The 25,704-nt window shown below is 39.8% G+C and overlaps 1 protein-coding gene across 4 annotated transcripts in view; it reads left to right on the forward strand.

Moving 5' to 3' along the window:
• EML2 (EMAP like 2) overlaps positions 1-25,704 on the forward strand; it is a 1,798,491-nt gene that overhangs the window by 1,178,760 nt on the left and 594,027 nt on the right. For all 4 annotated transcript variants that reach the window (XM_044085260.1, XM_044085417.1, XM_044085337.1 and 1 more), the window contains 2 exons: positions 18,910-19,020; positions 20,672-20,767. In XM_044085260.1, coding sequence (XP_043941195.1) covers positions 18,910-19,020; positions 20,672-20,767 — 207 coding nt within the window. The remainder of the gene's footprint in view (positions 1-18,909; positions 19,021-20,671; positions 20,768-25,704) is intronic.

A 25,704-nucleotide genomic window follows, 5' to 3' on the forward strand; every position in this document is an offset into this window, starting at 1 on the left:
GGGCCACATGATCAGAGAGCTCCTCTGTCTCTTTTCATGTAATCCAGGGAGGTATGTCTCAGGTCATTCACACCAGCATGGACAATGACTTCCAGAAATGTTTTGGATTTTGTAAGGTTGATAAGAGAAGAAGTAGTTTTTTATCTCGTATGACTAGCTTCTTTGCTTTATTTCTGAGTTGTTTTTGCAATTAATTTCTGTTTTGTTTTGTTCTTTCTTTTTGCCAAGTTTTCCGTGCTTTATCTCTGTGAAGGAGGCTTTGTTTTGCCCATTTTCTTAGCCATGGGGTGTGATTCACTTTTGTTCGCTTGGTACATATGGGGGCTAAGCTTAAGAGTATCCAGAAGGAGCTTATTAAAGTAATAGTCTCCTCTAAGGGTTGTGTTTTTAGTGGGAGCCAGTTAAAGCTTATGAATTTACTTTGGTCAAAGTGAGTGAGATTCCTGGATGTTGTATAGAAGTGTGATTTGACTGTTTGGGGGCGAGTCGTATGGGTGTATGCTGGGAGGTGGTCACTTAGTATATTGGTTAAGGTGCCAGACTTTGAGTAGTTGTGAGGATGGGTAACTAATATCCAATCTAATATCCAAAAGTAATGCACCCAGTAGCCGTCAAGGAAAACTCTACTTTATTGGAAACAAATACCAGTAAAATCCATAAGTTGTTGAGCGCTTTCATCATAAACAATGACTTCATCAGAACAAGAATAATTCACATGGTTGAAGATGCCTAAATATACCTAATAAATTAGCACATACTTAACTAATGAATTAGGTTAAATCAATCAATTAAGAAAGAACTTGCTTAAAAACACATTCTCAAATATAAAAGTAATAATACATTCTCAAGTATAAAAAATCTATGTATGTGTATCCACAGCTCTTGCTAAAACATAGTGTATGAAAATGTATAGTTTTAAAATTTTTTTATATTCAAAATATATAAAAAAGTGTATATATAATATAAACATTTTTTATACCTAAGAAAAATTAGAATACATTTAAAAAATACTAATATATTTTAGTAGACAGGAGATGTACATTAATTGTATAATCACCTGTTTGATCTAAAATCCCAATCCTTAATTTGGATTCTGTCCTTAAGGGCTGGTAATATGGAAATGTTGTCATTTAATCCTGGGGGGGAGTTGGCAGTAAGCCTAAGTTGCCAAATGAGTTCCTTTTTGCTGAGCTGATTCTTCCAGTCTCCCCCACTGGGTTCAATGTCAACTATGTCTAGTATACCAAACTTAAAGCCTTGAAAATGTAAATAAATTAGTGAATGCCTGTACAATGCATTAGTTTCCTTTTTGTTTTTTAATTAATATAAATATTCGTAAATCCTATGTTTGAAAGATCTTTCCGTCTTTCCGACATAGTATGCCGGACAGGTGTCACACATTGCCAAGTATACTAACCTCTGTGTTCTACAGTTACCATTCCTGAAGGTAATGCTAGTCCTTAGTCTGTCGCTCAATGTGGTAACAGTTCCCCTAAAAATGAAACTACACTGGGAACAACAGCCACAACTTGTAGTCCCTTTCCCATTCCCATTTCCAATAAAATTTGACCAACATATTTTTACAAAGGGGCTATCCCAAAGACATGATAAATTCAATTTTGGATTAAGTCTTTGGTGAATGGGGCAGGTAATACAAACCCCTTTTGGGAGCAGGTCAGTTTACAAATCCGCCCTTGGTTAGTCCCCAACACCATCCTGGGTCTGGGACATTTACAAGAGCATGTATAGTACAATATAGTACTATATCTAAAAACATTAAAGCTATTTTGCGAAAAAATTGGAGCATTTTTAGAACCAACCAGGATATTTATCAAACTTTGGGTGACCGACCCTTTTTTATAAATAAGGTGGGAATGAATCTTAAGAAATTGATAGAGAAAACTAAACTCATTTAGCAACTTACTAGTATTTTTCGTGCATCCTGGAACTTTTTTCATTGGTAATATCCAATCTAAGATGCTGTAGATTCTGATCCTGTGACTAAGGCCATGGGTAGGAGTTTTGATAAGCTGAGTAAAACTGTGTAGGTTTATGCTGCTGGCAGAAGAGTTGGAGGTTAGAGTTTGCCAATTAATATTTGTGTCTCCTAGGATTATAGTTTTATTTGATATATTCAGGTTTATCCAAGATAGAAATTCCTCTAGAACGGGAATATTCTGGCCTGGGGGGGATATAAACTACTGCAATAGTTAGGTTTTTGTTGCTGTTAATATGAAGAGATGTTAGGACAACTTCTAGATTTCCAAAGATAGGGACTGGTTTGGTGTAGGATGTAAGGTTGAGGGAGCTTTAGGTTCATATGTTTATACTAGGCTATCTGCCCTATGGCATTTATAAGCCTAGCCAGAGTGTGTTTGGCTTTCGCCACCCATTTTAAATTAATTTTGCTATGCCCTTTTTCGAGGTTAGTATACTGTGCCTCTGTCTAACAGTGACACAGAAGTGATACCCGGGGTAAACCTACGATCTCCCATCCACTCATCAAGATTCCTCTTGAAGAGAGTCAGTGAGGGACTCTGCCTAACCTGGAATGGGATTTTATTCCAGAGTGAAGGGAGCCTCTGGGTTATGAATCTGTCCCTCCAGCATGTCCTATTTATTTCAGTGCTGAGGTTCAAGTCTCTCGAGTGCGTAGCTCGATGGGATTTGGATTTTCTGAGGTGCAGCATGTCCATTAATTCCGGGTTGGACATGGCTTTATAGGTCAGGCACAGATCGCCTCTGAGCAGGCGGTATGCCACTGAGTAGAGCTGGAGTTTCTTTAACCGGGCAGCATATGGCATCTGTTTGAGCCCTTTGATCCTCTTGGTGAGGTACTTTTGGGGTCTTTCCAGTTGCTGCAGGTGTCTGGAAAGGTACATCCCAAAAGGGGCATTGTACTCAATTATGGGCCTGATGAGGGATGAGTAAAGAGGCACAATGACCTCCCCTGATCTAGATGTGAATCCCTTCATGATTAGGTGGGCTATATAAAATGTTTTTCTAACCACTTTGGCCACGTGGTTGTCAAATGAGAGATTGCTATCAACTTGGGTCCCCAGGTCCTAATTACTTCTTCTGTACTTAATGGATTGCCACCTCTGTGGTAATTTGTGGGCACTTTGTTTTTGCCAAAGGGGATGATTATACACTTTTTGGCGTTTAGCTTGAGGCCATGGCTCTGGCACCAGTCTGTTTCTATGAGGCCCTTTTGGAGGATGCTTGTGTCGGCTGGAGAGTCGATTATGGCGCCCAGTTTGCAGTCATCTGCGAACTTGGTCAGCCACAGTCCTTCCGTTTTGGCCTGTACCTCCGAGAAATATATACCGAACAAGAGAGGTCCCAGGACTGAGCCTTGTGGGATGCCACTTGTAACTGGCTTGGAGTCTGACATGGCTCCAGCAATTCTAACCATGTGGGTTCTGTCCTTGAGCCAGTTTGCAACCCATCTAGTGACATAGGGGTTTATATTTAAGCTGGTGAGCTTATCTATAATGCCCAAGTGGGGTATTGTATCGAAGGCTTTTGCGAGGTCCAGGTAGGCTGTGTCGACCACCTTCCCCTCGTCAATGGCCTTGGTGACTGTTTCAAAGAAATCAACCAGGTTTAAGAGGCAGGATCTGCCCTTAACAAAGCCGAACTGGGTAGGATCCAGTGTCTGTAGGTCCCCAGTATCTTTATTTATGAGGTCCATGATGATCCTTTCCATAGCTTTGCAGACCAAGCTAGTCAGGCTTATGGGGCGATAGTTTCCAGGATCTGTTGAGGCACCACCTTTGTGGAGAGGGACCACTGTTGCTGTATGCCACTCTTTGGGTACATATCCTGTAGTAAGGCTGAGATTGAACAGTAGTTTTATGTTTGGGTTTAGCTCTTCTTGGAGTTCATGTAGGACGCAGCCCGGGACACTGTCTGGTCCCATTGATGCTGTGTTTTTTGCTTTGGAGAGGGCAGCTCTTACCTGAGCATCTGAGATGACAGGGGGGCAGCACTCTGCTGGGATAGATATTTGCCCTTTTGGTGGGGGGGGAGTTTGCGCTGATCCTGTCAGCTAGGATGTTGGCAATGTCTGTGGGTTCGGTGTATTTTTGTCATTTTGGATTAATTCTGAGCATATCTGGGAATTCCCACCCAGGTTCCTAACATAACTAAAGAAAGCCTTGTGATTATCCTTAGTGTCCTGTGCAATTTTTCTCTCGAAGCTGGCCTTAGACGATTTTATGAGTGCCTATAGTTTTTTTGCAAATACTGATCAGAGATGCCTTCCCTTTTGGGATTTTGCTCTATCATGTAGTAGCTTCCTCCTTCTATTGTATAGTTTGTTTATGGCTGGGGTCCACCAGACAGGATGTCTGCCTTTGGAGGATTGGGTCTTGGTTTTATTTGGGATTGCATGATCCATGCATTCCTGAAGGTGTTCATAGAATGCATTTATAAAGGATTCTGTGGTCTGGGCCGTATTTTCCACAGGCCCGGGGGCTTTGAAGGATTCCACCTCGGTTTTGAGGAGTGTGAAATTTGCTTTAGAGAAGTTTTTCACTGTGGTTTTCAGGGCAGGGGGTGGAGTCAGGATGTGAATATCCAGTGAGATTAGTTTATGGTCTGATCTTACCAGTGAGGGATACACTTCTGGTCTGGAGCATAGAGTTCCAATGTTGGTGATGATCAGATCCAGTATATTTTCCCCTCTTGTGGGAGTGGTAACAAGTTGTTCCATAGCATTTGAGTTTATAAATTCTAGGAACCTTTGGGCTAGGGTGTTGGAGCTAGAGTAATGCTCCCAGTCTGTTTGGGTAGTTGAAGTTGCCCAATATAATGGTGTTTGGAGAGACCTTCATATTTTCCAGTGTTCTCAGGAAGGCCAAGTGGGGTTCCTGAGTTTGGGAGGGTGGTCTGTAGCAGGCTATAAACTGGAAGGCAGTTTTACCCACTGTTAATTGCACATGGATAGTCTCTGATGCTTCGTGCTGTGCCACCAACCTGGAAGTGTGGGTATCTTTGACGAATATTGATACTCCCCTTCCTTTTGTGGTTCGGTCCAAGTTTGGGGCCGAAAAGCATGGTATGAGGTATAACCTGGTAGTGCTGGGGTGCACTCGGGAGCCTTGAACCAGGTTTCTGTTACTGCACAGATATCGATGTTCTCCATGCTAAGGAGAGTTTGAGCGTGCATCTTGAGGTTTAGACTTCTGGCGTTGAGTAGCATTACTCTTAGTTTCTTATCCCTTGTGATACCTATGGAGGTGGGTTTGTCTTTTGAGCCTTGCCTAAAAAAGGCACTATGGGGGTAGCAAGAGCCTTTGCCAATATCCAAAAGCCCAGGGGTGACAGGTGCAAGCCATCCCTAGCGAAGTATTGTGGCTTGTCGAGCATGTCATCCCAGGCTGACGGGCATTGGATCCCCTTTGAATGACACCAATACTTAAGCCAATTGTTGAAATTGATCATCTTGTCTTCATATTGTGGCATCATTCTTGGTGAGGGTAAGATGCTACTCAAGGTCAGGGTCATACTGGCCTGGGCTACATGCTCAGAGAGCTCCTCTGTCTCTTTTCATGTAGTCCAGGGAGATACGTCTCAGGTCATTCACACCAGCATGGACAATGACTGAGTCATATTTGTACTTGCCTTGGAGTGACCTGAGTGCTTGTGTTATGTGGCGGATCCTAGCGCCTGACAGGCAGCTCACCGTGACCTTCTCCTTGTTCAGCCTGGTGAGCGGGACGTCAGTGTGCCTGACTATAGAGTTACCTATTACAAGTGTATCAGGTGTGTTTGTTGTTTAGCCTTAAGGGTTGTGACTGTTTGGCACACTGGCTTTGTGAGCTATATCTTGCACGTGTTTTGTTTTGGGGTAGCGGTTGCTTGGGTGTCTGATTTGGAGGTCTCTGCTGCTTAGGCAGATTTTTATTTAGAGCCTCCGAGTAAGTTTTTGTGTGTTTATGCGTTTGGTTTGCTGTCGTGGTAGGTCTATGTGAGACTGAAATTGTAGTGAGTGTGCTGTCGTGGTAGGTCTATGTGAGACTAGAATTGTAGTGAGTGTGGTTTCCTTCTCCTCCTCCTGACTGGTTTTGCCAGTACTGAGTTGAGCTTAGCCTCCTGTATGGCTATATGGTTGCATCTCTCACATGTGTTGGAATTTGTTGGGAGGAGGAGAGGGTTGTCTGTTTACATGAGGCAGTTGTAACATTGCCTCAAGATTTCCAGATTCACCAGCTGGACCAGAGAGGAGTTGACAACTGACCTTTGGACATGCTAGAATAGTATTGGGAATTCCTTTATAATTGAAAAAAAGGGCCAATGGGGAACAAGGTACTCAAGGGGAATTTGTGAGTGTGTAGTGCTTTTAATTTTTTAGTGCCGACTTATATAATTGCTTTAGTGAGCAAGTGCCAGGTAACTTAAATGCAATGTGTTACAGGTAACTAAAATGCAAAAACAACAAACAGTAACTTTCTTTCAAGTGAAACAAGGAAATAAGTACAGTAAGCAATGCATATATCACTAGGGATCCACAGAAGTGCTGAAAAGCCACATTTTACGTGGAATTAGCATTTCAGGGAAATAACAAGCAAACAAACAACAAGCATACAAACAAATCTAGTCTATGCTACAGCAAACAAGGTGTACCAATTTCAGTATGAAACAGTTCAAATATGCAGGCACTATAAGCCTTTAACCAGAAATTCCCAGCTCAGAAGGGCAGAGTCCAGTCTAGAAGGATGTAAGCTACCTGTCCTGCCACCACAGTGCAGGCCAAAAACCTTCCTAATGTAAAACAACTGGTCTGAAGCCCAAGTGCTTAATCCAAAAGACTTATAATGATAGCTACACTTTAATCAAGTTACTACCAAGCAGTAATAAATACAATTTAATACTTTAAAGAATGCCTGGATTAGTGCTCAAGTTATACAAACAAAGCTAGATTCAGCAGGCCTGGATCTAGTCTATGCTACAGCAAACAAGGTGTACCAATTTCAGTAAGAAGCAGTTCAAATATGCAGGCACTATAAGCCTTTAACCAGAAATTCCCAGCTCAGAAGGGCAGAGTCCAGCCTCTCCTCCCACAAGAGTGCAGACCACGAACCCTTTAATGTAAAATAACTGGCCTGAAGCCCAAGTGCTTAAACCAGAATTAATACACTTTTAGAATAAGACACTGAGCCCTCAATCAGCAGTTCCCAACTTAGAAGGATGTAAGCTACCTGTTCTGCCACCACAGTGCAGACCACAAACCTTCTTAATGTAAAACAACTGGTCTGAAGCCCAAGTGCTTAAACTAAAAGGCTTAGAATGAGTTACACCAAGCAGTAATAAATACAATTGAGTACTTTTAAGATGCCGCAAAAGCAAAATAAAGTAGGAAGAAACACAAATACAGTAAAAGCAGATCATTTTTTTTTTTTTTTTTTTTTTTTTTTTTTTTTTTTTTTTTGAGTGAGCAAATGAGATGGGCCCAGGAGTTACAGGACAGAAACAAGTGCAAATGCAGGCCTTCAAATCAGAAAGTTGAGAGAGATGCAAGACCACCCAAATGGCCAATAACTACAAATTCTGGGCCAGAACCACTTCTTATGTGGTAGACAGGTTACCTAGTGCTTACCACTCCCACTGATAAGCTAGAAGGCTTCCCTCAAACACAGAAAGGCTTGGGGGGCCCAGAAGCTTACAAATAGTCCTGGATACAGCAAATCTGTATCTGGAACACTAATTACAGGAAAGGTAGGAAACAGGCTTACAATTTTTTTTTTTTCAGAAAAGTAGCAAAAACAGTAGTAAAAACAATTCACATGCAGTGCAAGCTGGCACACTTGAGTATGTAGCAATATTAGTCCACACACAGTTTGAAAAAATGTAATTAAATTAAAAAGGACTAAAAGCAAGTGCAGAAAGGGTTTATTAGGTAGAATGCGGTAAAGAGATGGGACTGGGGAGTGTCCTAGATCAAATCTACAGTGGGGCGGGCACTGCAAAAGCCACCAAATTTAAACTACAACCAAGAACAGGGAGGAGGGTGGGGAAAAGTTTCAACAGAGATGTGAGGAATCAGAGTGCAAATTATAAAACCCAAAAAATATATACTTATCTCTGTATATTTGCAGAACAGTAAGACAGCAGATACCTCTAATACTCTTTCCTGGTTCTCCAGCTACCTATCCAACAGATCACAGGCTGTCAAATGGAAAATCTCCTCTTTCTTCCTGCCTACTCCTACTGGTGTTCCCCAGGGGTCCATCCTTGGACCCATGCTTTTCAACATCTTTATTAATAACCTTCACTCTATTATCCCTGACACTACAGTCATCCAATACGCTGATGACTCTACCTTGGTCTGCGCTGCCCCTAACATTCCTGAACTACTGAACAAAACTCAAATAGCTTTTTCCACCACTGAGACCTTTCCCTCAACTCTAATAAATCTAAAATCCTAATATTTCTCTCCTCCAAGGTTCTCTCCTTTGGCAAAAACACTTTCAAGGTGCAAAGCAAATCATCCACTGCAATAGAAGTAGTCCCCTCAGCAAACCTCCTTGGCATTACCATAGATGAACACCTCAAATTCGATCTTCACATACTACAAAACATAAAGAAAACCCACCAAAAGCTAGGCATGCTATATAGGAACAATCAATTTCTCTCCAACTCCTCTAGGCACACCCTGGCAATAACCTACCTTCTACCCTCTCTTCTTTATGGAGCCCCTCTTCTAACCAATCTGTCCACATCCATCACCTCTAAACTTGAAGCTTGCTACAATAAGATCTCCAAATTTGCCACAAAATCCAAAACTTCAACTCACCACTGCCTCTGCCTCCAATCCCTGAACTGGTTAGAACTCCCTAACCACTTAGACTATCTCCAGCTAACCAACGCTCATAAACTAATATTCTCCCCTGATAAATGCCCAGCCTTAAAGAATATTCTTCCCCCCTACATCCCAAACAGATCTTTGAGATCTGAACACCAAAACCTAATCTCTATTCATGAACCCAAACGTCCCGCTGGTCAGCTTCTACTCTCCTTCTCCCTAGGTAAAAAATTGAACTCTCTTCCTTCTTCACTTAGGACTATCCCCAATATTGAATCCTTCAAAAACTAACTCTTCCTTCACCTATCTTCCAAATGGAAATGCTCATGCTTTCACCCTACATAAACTTTCCCTCCAAGCTCTACTACAAAAACCAACTCTTCCTTCACCTATCTTCCAAATGGAAATGCTCATGCTTTCACCCTACATAAACTTTCCCTCCAAGCTCTACTTGCTCTACTTACTCCTGCTCTATTATACTCTCAAGCTTAATCCCATCTATCCAAAGAGCCTGTACTAGCAGATGTCAAATTAACTACTACCCTGTAAATATATTAAAAAAAAAAAAAAAAAAAAGTCTCATCATGTATATTAAATTTGAATTTTTTTTTTTCATTTTTTGAATTTCTAACCCACATTTTGTAACTTTTTGTTTTTCTTTTGTATTTTGTACTTCTTCTACAACATTTTGTAACCTTTGTATTTTGTAACCAACACTGTATTGTATTGCACATGGAGCTTTTCTCCCCGGGCCTCCACTGAAAATGGGCACTTTTTGGCCCAGTGGACTTCCCCGGTAATCAAACTGAAATAAATAAATAAAATAAATAAATAAATAAGCAACAATTTAACTCTATAATACAGAATACAGAAAAATATACTCCGCTCTATATATTTGCAGATAGTCTTGTAAGACTGTCTCTCAACACACAGGTTCCACTTTAAATGCAGGCTGCTGCTATTGTCAAATTAAGGGAACCTTGAGTTAACACACAAGCTATAGAAACCAAAATGAGGGGGGGGGGGTGGGGAAGACTGTTTCAACAGAGATGTGAGGAATCAGAGTGCAAATTATTTGATAGATTAATGCAACACCGTCACCCTTTACTGTTGAGTCTATTGGAGCGAATTATGTTGTAGCATGGTGGAAGAATTTCAGTGTCCTGAAATATGTGGCTTTAGACTGTTTCAGTTATTGCGACAATACTTGGGGAATGAGTAGTTAGCAAGGCATGAAATTCGGTAATTTTATTACAAATACTGTGAATGTTTATTGCTGTTAAATGTCGTTGATGTTTTGTATTTGTATTGGGTTTTTGGGAATGGTTTGGACCAGAGTTGGGGTGGATGTCCCCACATTGAGTTAGTGAGAGGAGAAAGTGAATCATAGTATAGTTACAATTGTTCCTTAGGAAGGGGTCTGGAATGTTGTGCGAGGCAAAGTTTAAGTTTGGGAGTAGTTTTGTTTGGGTGAGGTTATGGATGCAGGTTGTGATTAAAGAGGGTGAGATGTCAAAGTAATTTTTACTGTTGTATGATAAAGGTAGGGTGCAAGTGCTGGATGATTGTGGTGATAGGTTTAGAGTGGTGTGAATGGAGGGGGCATGGATTAGTAGGCCTAGAAGAGCAGTGTAGATGAGAATGAATAAGAGGAACTTTTATGTGGTGGAGTGTACTGGTATGGAAGCCATTCCAAGGAAGATAGTAGTGCTAAGTATGTGGTAGTAGAGTGAAGGGGGTGTCTTAAGAGCTGTTGATGAGGTAACAAATGGGAGGGGTTAGGAGAGTAAATGCAAGGAAAGAATGGGTGGGTAGGAATGGGGGTAGAGTAGGGGAGCAAAATGAGGCCGAGCATAGCAGGGCTACACTGGACTGAGCAGTGGCAAGAGAAACATCAGTAATTGCAGAGCAGTCAAGATGAGAGGTTGTACCAGTAAGCTACAACAGAGAGAAAGGGGGACCAGAGTTAGCAAAGTAAAAGGAGAAGAGAGGATAAAAGAGCCAAAGGAGAGAGTGAAGATATTTGAAAAATAGGGGGGTTTGGCAAGTAGAGTAACATATGAAATGATTAGGTTGGGCAGAGTAGGTAAAGGGGAGTTGAGGTAAGCTTAAGGGGAATTAAGAAAGCAGATAACCATGGTGCACAAACTACAAGACAAACAGTAGGAAAGCAGGGTTTCAGAAAAATGCAGAGAAGGTTGGACAGATGTGAACAGTGGGTCTAATAAATTAAGGCTAGGTAAGGTGATAGAGATGTTGGGAGGGAGCTCATTTCAGATCTTGACAGCGTTGGCAGAAATCTTTGCGTTACCATGCTTTTGAACCAATGCTATTAAAATGAAGTATAGATTGTTGTTGAGGGTACAGAAGTGATAATACCAGCAAATGAAGGGCAGTATGGATTATAGAAAAGCTTGCGAGTCGGGCACATGTGAGAAGTGATAAGGTACTGGTTGAATTTAAGCCAGACAAGCTCCTGGAATGCGAGACAGTGATGGCTGAGTTACTCCATCCAACAGAAAAATCACACATTTCTATTGTATGCTTATTCAAATCCATTTTACTAAGCAGCCACTTTTGCTAGAAGGAGGGAAGAGTACATGAAGGGACAGTGGAACGCCTGTTACATAATGTGAGTAAAATGTAACAAACGAATGTAGCAATGACAACAAAAGTAATGGTGTGGAATGAGCAGTTCAGTGATGTGGCAATTTACCAGTTATGTTGTGAATCATTTTTTGTCATGGTAGGAGTGCTCCTTTTGGTCATAAGGGCATGGAAAAAATATCCTGTGTCTGCAATACCTTGGTGAATTTCTTTTAATTTGGCTTTTGCTTTTTTAGTGCTGCTTTATGATTTTATAAAACTTTTTAACATGCTATAACTACAGTAAATCAGAACAGTGTTTAATAAGTTGTATGGACTTACTGTTTTTAATTATTGAAAATTAGTGTTTACCTTGTTCAGTTGTTATGCCTTCTCTTTTTTGTAGTGTTTTGTTGTAGGTATTTTTTTTTTGCTTTGTTTTATTGTGGTTGTCTTTCTGTTGTCTAATCTTTAAGTAACATTATGTTGTGTAGTACAATTCAGATTACACCCCCTCGCTATGAACTCCCATCTTATACTCTGTAATGAAGTAGAGCAGTACAGCAAGGAGCTTCACATAGGTTCATAGGTGTGTACTAAGCTAATGGCCCTGGAGCCTATACAAGCCTAGCCCATAGGATTGCCTGGCATTGTGCCACCTGAATGTGGTTCTGTCGAGTAGAGTCACTGGAGTGATCCCTGGGGTGAATTTTCTATTTCCCATCCACCCATCAAAATTTCTCTTCAAGAGAGTCAGTGAGGTGCTCTGTTTGACATGTATGGGAAGTCTATTCTATTCCATAGCATGGGCAGTCTCTGGGTTATGAACCTGTCCCTCCAGCGCATTCTGTTGATTGTGGTAATGAGATTGAAGTCTTTGGAGCATGTGGTGTGAAGGCATTGGGATTTCTTTAGATGTAGCATTTCTAACAGAGCTGAGTCAGACATGGCTTTGTAAGTCAAGCCGAGATTGCCTCTAAGTAAGCGATATGAGACAGAGAATAGTTGGAGTTTTCTTGAGTCTGCCCATATAGGACAGGTGTTTAAGGCCTAGGATCCTCTTTGCGAGGTATTTTTGCAGGCTCCTTAGTTGTTGCAGGTGTCTAGTGAGGTGCATGCCAAATAGGGCATTGTACTTGATGATTGGCCTAATGAGGGAAGAGTAAAGGGAGCCAATGACCTCTTTCTTCCTGGATGCAAAACCCTTAGTAATAAGATGTCACATAGAAGGACTTTCTGACCACAGTGGCAATGTGGGGTCAAAAGAGAGGTTGCTGTCAACCTGTGTTCCCAGATCTCTTATAATGCCTTCTGTGTTCAGTGGACTACCATCAGAACTGGGTTTTTCCCAAAGGGGATGACGGCACATTTTTTGGCATTGAGCTTAAGGCCATGGTCTCGGTGTGAGGCCTTTCTGTAGGATGTCAACATCACTTGGGGAGTTAATAATGGCTCCCAACGTGCAATCATCTGCAAACTTTCTCAGCCAGAGTCCATTCGTGTTGGCCCGGACTTCTGAGAAGTAGATACCAAACAGGAGAGGACTCGGGACCGATCCCTGTGGGACACCACTCATGACTGGTCAGCAGTCTGACTTGGAGTCTGCTACTTTCACACTGTGGGTTCTATCTGTGAGCCAGTTTGCAACCCACCTAGTGATATAGGGGCTTGGTGAGTTTGTCTATGATTCCTGAGTGGGGAATGGTATCAAAGGCCTTGGCCAGATCAAGGTAGTCTGTATGAACCACATTGCCTTCATCCATAGCTCTGTTGACCGATTCAAAGAAGTCAACCAAGTTGAGCAGGCATGATCTACCATTCACAAAACCAAACTGTGTGGGTTCCAGAGTTTGGAGGTTCCTTGTATCCTTGTTTATTAGGTCCATGATGCTGCGTTCCATAGCTTCGCATATCAAACTTGTCAGGCTAATGGGGCAGTAGTTCCCAGGGTCTGTAGTTGCTCCTCCTTTGTGGATAAGGATGAATATAGCAGTGCGCCATTTGGTAGGGATAAAGCCTGAGGTGAGGCTGTGATTGAACAGGGCACACAGGTGAGGTGACAGTTCACTCTGTAGTTCATGTAGAACACAGATAGGGATATTGTCAGGTCCCACAGAAGCTGTATTCTTGGATTGGACAGTGCCATTTTAACCTGTGCAGCAGTAATATTGGGTGCAATCTACTTTGGCCTTTTTGGGGTGGGAGGGGTAAAGTTGGCACTGAATCTGTCAGCCAGTATATTGGCAGTATCTGTTGACTCATGTAGGCGGTACCATTGTGGAGTAGCTCAGAGCAAATCTGGGTATTGCCGTGGAGATTCTTTACATAACTATAGAAGGCCTTGTGGTTGTCTTTACTATCTGCTGCAATTCTGTTTTCATAGCTAGCTTTAGAGGATTTGATGAGGGATTTCAACTTTTTGTTGAGGCTGTTAAGGGAGTTTTTCCAGTCTTGTCTTCACCTTGTTCCACATCAGTTTCCTCCTTCTGTTGTAGAATTTGTTTATGGCAGGGGACCACCAGATTGGCTTCCTTTTTTTGGAGGAGACTGTCTTGGTTCTATTGGGTATGGTGAGAGCCATGCATGTGTACGTGTTCGTATAGTGCATTGGTGTGTGATTCGGCGGTCATACAACTATTCCCCATTTGCATATGGTCTGTTGTATTTACCATTAACACCTCTCTTTCATTGTTTTTTGTTTCTCAGTCCTACTGAGCTTCATTCAGGTATGCTCTAAGTGCTATTGACTGAACTAGTATCATTGTCAAGACTTGTCTGGTTCACATGGGTACCATTTGTGTCAACCAGAAGGGTGTTTACTTCAACTTCTATGCATTGTGCAATTCTCAGGGTGTTGTATACAATGTGTCTGCATCATCCAGGCAGTTCAATCATCTGGCATATGTCAGAGCTGTACTACCAGTTGGTGTGAGGTGACTTGACCCTTTGTGGAGTGGGATAACTGTTGCTGTGTGCCATTCAATGGGCACAAAGCCTGATTTGAAACTTTGATAGAACATGGTGCTTAGGTGGGGAGCTAGTTCGTTCTGAAGTTCATGTAAAATGCAGCCTGGGATGTTGTCCGGTCCTATGGATGCTATGTTTTTGGTTTTAGAGAGTGCAGCTTTTGCCTGCATAGATGTGGTTACAGGGACTCTGCATTCTTCCTGTATAGATATGGGCCCTTTAGGGTGTGAGAGGGGGGTGAAGTTAGCACTGAACTTATCTGCTAGGATGTTGGTAATATCAGTTGGTTCTGTAATTTTCATGCTGTTGTGCTGCAACTCAGAGCAGATCTAGATGTTGCCACTGAGATTCTTGACATAGTTATAGAATGCTTTTTGGTTGCCCTTAGAATCAGTGGTGACTTTGTTTTCGTAGCTAGCTTTGGAGGATCTTATAAGGGATCTCAGCTTCTTACCGAGGCTGACCAGGGAGCTTCTCTACTCACGGGATTTTACTCTCTCTTGCAACAGTTCCTTCCTTCTGTTGTAGAGATTGTTTATGGCAGGAGACCACCAGATTGGCTTCCTTTTTTTGGAGGATAGCATCTTGGTTCTGTTTGGGATAGCATGATTCATGCACTAGTGTAAGTGCTTATAGAGTGCATTTGTGTACGATTCAGCAGTCGTAACTGTATTGTCCATCTGCATGGGTGTCATGAAGTTCGCCACTTCTGTCTTAAGAAGCATGAAGTTGTCTTTGGAGAAATGTTTTCCTTAATGGTGGGTGGGATGTGGATATCTAGGGTGATTAGCTTATGGTCTGATCTGACCAACGAGGAGTTGACATCAGGTGTGGAACACCAGTCACTCATGTTGGTAATGACTAGGTCTAGGATATTATTGCCTCTGGTGGGGGTGAAGATAAGTTGATCCAGGGCATTGGAATTTATGAATTCCAGTAAGCATTGAGTGAAGGAGTTGGTACATGAGTAGTTTTCACAGTTAATGGTGGGGTAGTTGAAATTGCCTATTATTAGGGTGTTTAGTTGTACCCTAATATTTTCCAGTATGTCAAGAAAAGAGGAGTGGGAATCCTGGGGCATGGTGGGGGATCTGTAGCAAGCTACAATTTGGATTGCAGTTTTGCCCAGAGTTAGTTGCACTTGGATAACCTTGGATGCATTATGCTGCGCAACTAGCCTGGAGGTGTGGATATCCTCAATGAATATGGACACACCTCTGCCTTTGGTGTTCTTATCCAGGTTGGATGGCTGAAAAGTGTGTTATGAGTTATAGCCTGCTAATACAGGGGTGCTCTCTAGAGCCATGAACCAGGTCACAATCATTGCAGGGTGCTCTCTAGAGCCTTGAACCAGGTCTCAGTCACTGCACAGATATCGATGTTCTCAGTTTTAAGGAGTGACTTGAGTGAGTGCATTTTGAGATTTAGACTTCTAGCATTGAGTAGCATTACTCTCAGTTTTTGCTTGCCTGTTCCTGTTATGGTGGTGAATTTGTCATTTGAACCTTGCCTAAAAAAGGCACTATAAGGGCGGAAAGACCCATACCCAGTATCCAGAATCCCAGGGGCAACAGGTACAGGCCATCTCTGGCAAAGCATCATGGTCTGTCGACCATGTTGTCCCAGGCAGACAGATACTGGATCCCCTTAGAACGACACCAGAAGCTTAGCCAATTGTTGAAGTCAATCATTTTGTCCTTGTATTGCGGTATCATTCTGGCCGATGGCAGGATGCTACTCAGGGCTAGGGTCATACCTGGCTGGGCTACAAGATTGGAGAGCTCTTCCATGTCTCTTTTCATGTAGTCCAGGAATGTACATCTCAGGTCGTTCACACCAACATGGACAATCTGTAATGCCCTTGTAACACCTAGGTCAAGCAGTCAGTGAAAGCCATGGTGTAGACATCCATCACTTTGCTATTCACTAGTGATGCTGCATTCTCTGTGATGGCAACATTGCCCACTACTTGTGCATGAGCAGGTAATGACAGTGAATGGCTGCCATGCATAACCTGCCCTTCCATGTCCACTAGAAAGTTTGGGGCAGTTGCCTAAAGGGAGTCAAGATATATCACTGTTTATGGGTGGTAGTGTGCCCTTTAGTTACCATGGCATTGTGCTCTCAGAATGTGCCAGAGTTATGACAGTCGCCATCAAGCTCAGATGCTGCACTAGCATCAAGTATGACCTGCTCTTTAGTGGAAGATTCCACGGCTCAAGTGTCTGGAGCAAAGTCCCTGTATGTAGAACTACAATATGTGACAATCCCACACACCAGTGCTTCAACACCATTACAGAAAACCACTCAGACACAGAATGCAGTCAGATGTACCATGTGGTATATGCTGCCATACTGCATCCCTAGCATGCCTGTAGGAGAGAGATGGCACTGCTTTACATCTGGAAGCTGACAGCTGTGTTGTGCCATAGGAGTGTGTTAGTGACATAACAACCAAAACTTTGTGATACCAGCCCAGGCCAGTGTAATCAACCTTTTGCATTGCTGATGTACATGACGGTCTGATTAGTTTACCACCCTTATCCATACTTTTATGGGTATACAAGTCCTTTCATTGTCCCCACATAAGGACACCAAAACTCCTTCCTGTCTGCGATAGCATGATGGCAGACCCCTCCACCTGTTGCTATTCTGATTCATGCAATGGCCTGGGACTTTATGTACATGTGTAGTATTGTGAAGGTGACCCTGTGATGGACCCATTCTGCTGATCTGTTGCAGATACCTACAGCTTTGACATTTGCATTGAATTCTCAACACACATATTCTTGGAAAATCTGATTGGTCCTGTCAGTGCTGACATTCTGCCATCCATGCTCTTGGGTAGCTTGTACTAATAACTCTGTCTGTGGCTTGGAGAGCTTCTCAAGCTGCATGGAGCTTTACAAAGCATTGTGCACCTGCATGGAACATGTAGTGATGCTGATATGGTCACGGACGTTTTATAATCTGCTCCATGGCCTGTAGTGGTGTGCTGGCATGTTATCACGATGATTAGCACTATGTTTCCAGGCTGCTCTACACTAAACATAATTGCAGATTTGTGATGCCTTTTCTGGTGAATGCTACATGCCCTCTGCTGGGCCTAGATTGTCGCATAACCTATAGTAGATCTGTCCATGTTTTTGTAAGACTTGTTCTCCTTTCACCAGTGAATTGCCATATTTATGCCATTCTTTCCATGTAGTGCTATTCCCACTGTGTACATAATCAGTACCAGGTGTCCTTGCATAAATTTTAACTGCGTTGCTTTTGCTTTGCAGCTTTGTTACTGAATCCCAGTCATTGTCTTGCATTTTATTTAGGAAAACTGAGTTAATGGTTTTATTTACTATTTTGACCTCCAAAAACAATTGTCCAATGAAAACGCAAACTATTGATCAGTGACTGTGAACATGTTTGTGATTTATATTAATGAAAAAAATTAGTTTTGATGAGAGCATTTTTAGGCTATATACACAGAGCACTGACAGCAATGAAAACATTTGTTTATTTCCATAGTAGACAAATTGCAAAGCATTGAATAACATACTGTTCATGTTTATGCGCCGTTGTGTTTGCCAGTTTTAACCAATAGCATTCTTTATTTTACATGCTTCATGGATTGTAAAGCAAACACAAGCTGCTAATTGTTTTGTTTGTTTTTGTTTTCGCTTTTGCTGGCTAGGCAATATGCTATGAGAAATGACTGATCATCCTGTTATTGCAGGTTTAAGAAAGTCCAAGTCCCAGGCAGAAGATGAGTTGAAAGAGTAAAAGAGTGCCTCTGTAGGATTTCCTTCCTGTAGATGGGGGTGGGAGAGAATATGCCCCACTTCTGCTACAGCTGCATTCCTAGGCAGATTAGAATAACTGTACCAGGAGCTACTTCTGGTGGCAGGTGTTTACAGTGGGTATAGCCTTCATTAGTAAGGATGCCCACAAGCTGGGATTGTTAAATGCTTAATATCCTGGAACTAGCATGAAGTTAAAAGGAAATAACATCATACCTTCAGGTGGAGTGCATCACTCCTAATTGCCTAAATCTTTACCCCTTTCAGTGGGAGTTAGAAAAGAGCTAAGGAAAGAGGAATAATGCCTTACAGCCAGCTGAGCTGCTTCAGAGCTGGTGCATAAATGTTCTCAAAAATTGTAAAAATTCATGGGATCTGAGATTACGCTACATTTCTTAGTTTATATGAAGATATTTCTCCATCCAGTCCAAGATAGTGCTATGTACCCATTTGATGTAGTCATGGAGCAAGTTGTAGTGACACTTAATGTTGCAGACTAGCAGAAAGATGATTCAAAGAACCACCATGAAATGATAAAGCAAATTAATGTGATGAATGTATGGTTTAAAATAGCTGAAGAAACAATTGCTGATTATGTTTGGTATGATTCAACCACTGAAGTCTAAACTGTTCCACTGGAATATAGGTATGTAGTAAAATCACAGAAATCTTGGATGTGTGAATAATTTACTGTAAAATGGCTTGTGTAAAAAATATATAAAATCCCTATTTTTGTATCCTTTATTTTTGAAGCAATTGCACCCACATGTCCGTGTCTGGGATTCTGTCAGTTTGAATACATTGCATGTAATCGGCACTGGAGTCTTTGATCGGGCTGTGAGCTGCTTGGGATTCTCTAAATCTGTAAGTGTCACAGCTTACATTTGTTATGCTTTATACTGTACAATGAATTTCTGTAACCTTTTCTTTTGTCTAGTACTACCTTCCTGCAGACTTTGGGGTTCAGTAATGAAAACAGATAATTACGGCAAATGTAAGAGTCTTGACTTTCTAGTTAAAAATGAATAATGATAGTACGAGGTATCTTGAAAAGCTGCAATATTTTGATAATAATATAAGTGAAAGGATGCATTAATTAAAGATTTTCTCCTGAGCGTGTTGGGCATTTTTGAATTTAAATGATCACATGGTCATTTTGCTTGATACCGTATTGTTTTAAATTGTAGGTACAAATTTTCTGAAGCAGAAGAAAGTAGAGCCTCAGTTTAGTCTTTACTGGTATGCTTGATGCAGACATTAGTGCTTTGTAATAGAGCTGTGATTTCTTTATTCTTTCTTGCTTTTACCTTCTTGTTGAATATTGTTGTCTATTTCATATTCCAATTTCGCAGACTTTCTTTCTGTCCAACTGTCTTACCTCCCTGCCTTCACATCTCTTCTTCTTCTTAGTAACTTCCTAGCAGCTCTTCCTGTGTTACGTCTCTTCCAAGTTATACTTCAATATAACTTACACTTTAATGTTTACTGTCTGCTTGGATTTTGTTACATTTTAATAAATGCTTCATCACAATGGATCAGAAATACAATGTGAAAAAATGTTTCATTGCAATCAAACTGCTTGATAACATACCTCACAACCTCTTAAAGCAAGAAATCTGGACAAAGCCACAAATAATGGGGGCACAAAGGCCCCAAAATAGGGACAATTTTAAGACAGACTAATTTACATTAACATTAATTTTCTGAAGGATATGACATCTGAAAATCAAATGTCTGCCATTATTTTTTGACTTTGGTCCTTAATGATTTGCCAGTGAGCCACAATTTTATAAGAAACAGTTCACAAATATGAGGCAAAAATCTGGGCATTCTGTGAAAATCTGGACAGTTGAGAGGTATGCTTGATAGAAACACACACTTAATCATTATTATGCCTGCCTCATCAGTGTATTTCATATTTTTAGTACTAATTTGTAAATGTCTCACAAAACCTTAAAATGGGTATGTGAAAATGTGTAAATAATTTCATGCAAAGATTTTTGAACATCAGGCTGACTATTTCAAGGCAAAATGCCAAGAAACTGTTTAATAACTGTGATCTGTAATTTAGTACTAGGTAAGGGAATGATGTGTGTTGGGTGGTGTGGTAGAAAGGCATTTTTATTTGCAATAAAATTCTGTCTGCCTAAGCTTATCGACACTGCTTCACATAATTTCCAAATACAAATTTATAAGGCCTTGTTGCTTCCACTTGAGAAAAAAAGTTCTTTGCTGTCTTGCAACCACCAAAATATTTCCTCTAGCTTATATGAATGTGTTAAGAAACATTTTGATCGTCAACAGATGAAGTTCACTCATGTTTTCTGTTAGTTTGATTAGCAAAGTAACTTATTAATTGAGATAAAATCAGACTTTTGATAGTTTCTTCTTGTATGTACTCTTTGGAAGAAATCATGAAAAAGAGCAACTGATTTATGCATACCGTTCTTTTTATACTATTAGAAAATGTTATTTTAAATTTGATTTTTTTAACCATGTTATGTTTTTTATTTAGAATGGAGGTGCCTATCTGTGTGCTGTGGATGAATCCAATGAACATATCTTGTCAGTATGGGAGTGGCAGAAAGAACATAAAGTGGCTGAGGTTAAGGTAAAGATGCATGCATTGGCTTCAGATAGCTTTGTGTAATGTGTGTGTGTTTTAAACTTGTTTGCGGAGACTTTCTCTGGCAGACCGATATGCATGCTTGGATCCTTTTTCATTAGTATTATCCACCTTGCTATTAAACAGCGTCCACGGGATGGGGCCACATATTTAATACAACACTTTCTGCCAAATGGTCCCTTTTGTGCTAGATTTAGCAAAGAAGCCATTAAGTGTAGGGTTAAATTCCTCTAACACAATCAGCACTTGTGTGAGCAAACATTGAGTTTTAAATAAAGTCTTCAAGAATTTGTGCAGATGATTAGCATCGAACAAATATTTGAAGGCAAATCCTTGGCTCTGAAGGTCTAGAGTATTGTCTTTGGGATTGCAGTGTTATAGTAGCATGCAGCCAAATGAAATGTGGAATTTTGGACTTTTAGTTTTGTGTTCCATACTCCTACCTATGTGTCTCAGTAGGCTACATAGATGTTTCTGTAGTAATGTTAGACCAGCAAACTGTAGTTCCAAACGTTAGGATTGTTTTTCTGCCATTCTGTTTTTGTTTGAATGTTTGTTTGTGAAACTTTGTTTCATATGTGGATGGTTTTACTGTGTAATGGGAATAAGCAAAACAGCAAAAATGATGGTCATCATAGTCAGCATTGCAATACCAAGTCTTGGGGCTACTGACATGCTGAAACCCATGGCAAGCCTCAATAACTACCACTCAGCCAGCAGACATCTTTTCCATCTGAAGTCAGGATGTCAGTGGTAGAAAGGCTTGTGACACCATCTTTAATTCCTTTTTGCCATATTAGTCCTTTGCACAACATTCTATGTGTGAGCATCGTTAGTCCGTCGCTTGGCTTGAAGTAGCTGAGGATCCAGCTAACTATATAATTGGAGACCTTTATATTTAACAAAATTTTAATGTATTTTTAATGTTTAAGAAAGTCATCAAATGCAGATTGTGTTCAGATCCCCCCCCCCAAAGACTACCTCTACTATTGCTTTTTCTCCTTAGGGATCCAGCATGGTGTGACAAACTGTCACCTTTGTACTACGTTTAACAATAAAATCATTAAGTGTAGGGCTGAATCCCTCCAAAAATATTTAGAAATTGGTATGGCTCTGCCTTCACATGCTGTGGTGTCTGCTGGTTTCCAAGCTATTATCCTGAAAAGACAGATGGCCAAAGGAAAAAGAGAAGGCTATGCAGGAGGCAAAGACCTGTCTGTGTCCAAATTCCCACCTCTTCTTGAGATCAGACTTGGGTGAGGTGCTAAGCACCCCCCTGGTCCACTGTCTGTTAGGCCTGGACTCACTGGCATGTCCCCTCCAGAGGCTGCTACAGCAATGGCTCAGTTGTAATGTGCTGATACTCACAGATGGTTGAGTTTTTGAAGCTGCTAAGTAGGCCATTCCTTTTGAGAGTGTGAGCAATGTTCCCTTGGTAATAGTTTGGGAAGAATTACATGGGAGCCAGATGTAGGTCACTGCCACATGTCAGCAGTGTGAGGCCCTGTCATCTGCTTCCAAGTCCAAGGCACCTAAATGAAAACGGTGGCTTTGTTTTGTCCCAGCCAATGCTGCCTAGATCCCTTGCCTTTTCATCCCAGGTCTTACAACGGGACCTACTGTGGCTGGTGTAAGACTTCATAAAGTTTAGACAGCCCATCTTGGAGAAGGAGCCTGTGCCTGGATCCACTTCTGGAAAAAAAATGGACATATTCTTTCCAGGGTGAAGTATATTTTTCAGAGTCTGGGGATGAAGCAGAATTTGCCCTGTGTAGAGCTTCCCCCCAGAAGTATTTGGACTCTGACTCGGAAGATGCCTTGTCTTCAGCTTTGCCTTCTCAGAACTACTTCTTTGAGAATAGCCTTCACAGTATGAAGGAATCCTTTACTTTGTAAATCTAGGAAATTCTTCTAGGCCCAAGCTAACTATGTAAAGCTCTTAAGCCTTCCTGCCACAAGAACCATGGCTAAATCTGTAGTCGGTAAGATGCCTTAGATGTGTTTGCTTGACATATCCTTCCTCCCTTAAAACCTACTCACTTTTATAGGGTGCCTGTTTCTCACTTGCACCTCTATAAGAATCTAGTGGCAGATCCAGCTGTGGTGTCTGTGGAATCCAGCAAAGAATCTTGTGGGCCTGCAGCCAAGAATCCTTTGCAAGATCATAAGGAGAGGAGTTCTTTTGCCAGATAAGTCACGTTTCTCTGCCAACACAGCTATGAGAGTTCTTTTTTTTTTTCAAAACAGGTTTATTGTTTTAACATATAAGAGAAATATCATAACAATTTTATACAAGTAATTAAAAATAGGTATTATTATAATATTCAACAAAACAACTAAAGTATTTACAAAGACATCCACTACAATCAGATCAATTAATTAAACTAAAATACCATGCTACTGAAATTAAAATTTTTTTAACAAATTTTGTAAATTATCCCATACAATAAAATAAGATGTTTTTCTATTTGTTCTAGTCCTAATTGTGTTTATTTCCATATGGCACACTATATTCATAACATTTTAAATTCATTGAACGGAGGAGGTGTATCTGAAATCCAATTTCTAGTTATTATTTTCCTAGCCACTGCTAGAATAGACCATAACAAGGGAAGCTTAACCTTTTAACACTTTGAGGTACAGGTGTGTTGAATAATATAAGAGATTTAGAAATAATGAAATTATCTGTAAAAGAGCCTGCAAAATTCATTAATTGACTTCCAGTATTCTTTCAATTTTATACAGTCATAAAACATATGAGCCCAGTCAGCATTAATTTCTACATTACATCTCTTACATAGATTATCTTTATTATTTATTTTATTCATCATCAAAGGTGTATAAAAGATCTATGTAAAAATTTCCATGTATGAAGTCTCCAGACAATGGAAGACGTAGTTCTATAAGCAGATTCCAATATATATTGTTTATCTTGTTGATTTGGTGGGTCCCCATTAATAGAAGTGAAATAATTCCAGTATGAATCTACACTGTAAAAAGTTTCTTGTCTGATAACTTTATGTATGTATGAAAGTTTACCTTTATCAGAAACTTTATGTTGTAAATTTAATATCAAGTAATCAATCAGTGTTGGAATAGATTCTTTAACAGTTATAGACATTAAATCTATTTTATTAATGAGATGTTGTCTAAAGGTCTGAACCTCTAACCAGCAAGTTTCTCTTAGATCAAATTCTTGTTTTAAGAAATCTAGATTTTAACTTTATTATCAGATATCAACTGATACCAGTACTTTAGATCATTATCTATAGCTAAATGAGTTCCTTCAGATGTAGATGACAAAAGCATACCCTGAGTATACATTATAGGAAATACAATAAAATTCCATTCCCTATACTTAGGGTGCATGAATATAAAGTTACAATAACTAATAATAATATTTAATGGGTAACAAACCATATGTTAGGTGTAATAGGTGAAGTACAAAATTCCTTTAGTAACCATAACATGGAGTTATTTACAATCATATTTTTATGTGTTAAGGAGATTTTCATGAAGTGTATACTAATTAGCTCCCAATAATCTTTCCATTTTGTGACGTATGACTGATCTATTAATAAAGTAATAACTTTTACAATAGAAGAGATGGTATATAAATTAAAATCTGGAAAAGAAATACCCCCTTGAGACCAGCTATTAGTATGTTTCTTTAATGCAATCCTAGGTCTATTAGGTGCCCATAAGAAATTTAACATTAGTGTGTTCAGTTTCTTGATAATTATTTTTGTAGGTGGAAGTATTATTGATTGTATTAAGTATAAAATCTTGGGGAATATTATCATTTTAATAATTGTAAGTCTCTCCTCCATAGTAAAAACATATTATTCCAGGTATTAAAAGATTTTGTATATTAAGAAAACAGGTATTATAATTATTATATATAATAGATTTAATATCTTTAGATAGTATTATACCTAAATAAGTTATCTGACCTGAATTGGGTACATATTTAGTAAAATCACTAATGAGAATATTTTTTCGTGTATATATAGGTAGCATTTTAGTTTTTCTTCATTGAATATTAAACCAGAAATACTTTTAAAATTCATCATGTTATCAAATAGAGACTGTATAGAAGAATTAGATCCTGCTGATGTAATTAGAACATAATCTGCAAAAAGTTGAATTTTGGATGTTGTATTTTCATCTATTTCAAAACCCTCTATGTCAGTACTGTTTCTGATCAAATTAGCCCAAGGCTGCATTACTAAAGTGAATAATAGTGGAGAAAGTGGACATCCTTGTTTTGTACCTTTAAGAATGGGTATTTTTTGTGAAACATATGTTCCTACCTTAATATAAGCCAACGTTCCTTTGTATAAATGTTCAATTAGATTTACAAATGCATCCGAGAAGTTTGTGCACTTCATTAAGGTAAACAGATAGTCCCAACTTACTGAATCAAATGCTGAACTTATATCAAGACTAATAAGTGTTAAATCTTTCTTTTTCCTATTTGCAAAATCTATTAATGTTAAAGTTCTTCTTATATTATCAAAAGTATTTCTATTTACAATGAAGCCTGTCTGATCTATATCTATAATGCCGGGAATGATTGTCTTCAATCTATCAGCAAAGATATTCATAAACATTTTATAATCAACATTAAGTAATGAGATGGGCCGATATGAAGAACATCTAGTTGGATCTTTATTAGGTTTTAAAATTGGCGAAATAAATGTATATTGCCAAGATGGGGGGGTTATTAACTCAGTTTGGGCCAAAATAAAAACCTTATGTATTAATGAATATGTATTTTAGAAAGGATTTTATATATCTCTGGTATAATACCATCATTACCCGGTGCTTTGTTTGATTTAAGCTTATTCATTTGTGTAATAACTTCTGTATATGAAATACCCTTGTCCAATAGTTTAATCTGTTGTTTATTAAGCTTTTTA

Source organism: Protopterus annectens, chromosome 1.part0 (assembly GCF_019279795.1).
Source record: "Protopterus annectens isolate FY-2018-M chromosome 1.part0, PAN1.0, whole genome shotgun sequence".
NCBI classification, from domain to species: Eukaryota; Metazoa; Chordata; order Ceratodontiformes; family Protopteridae; genus Protopterus; species Protopterus annectens.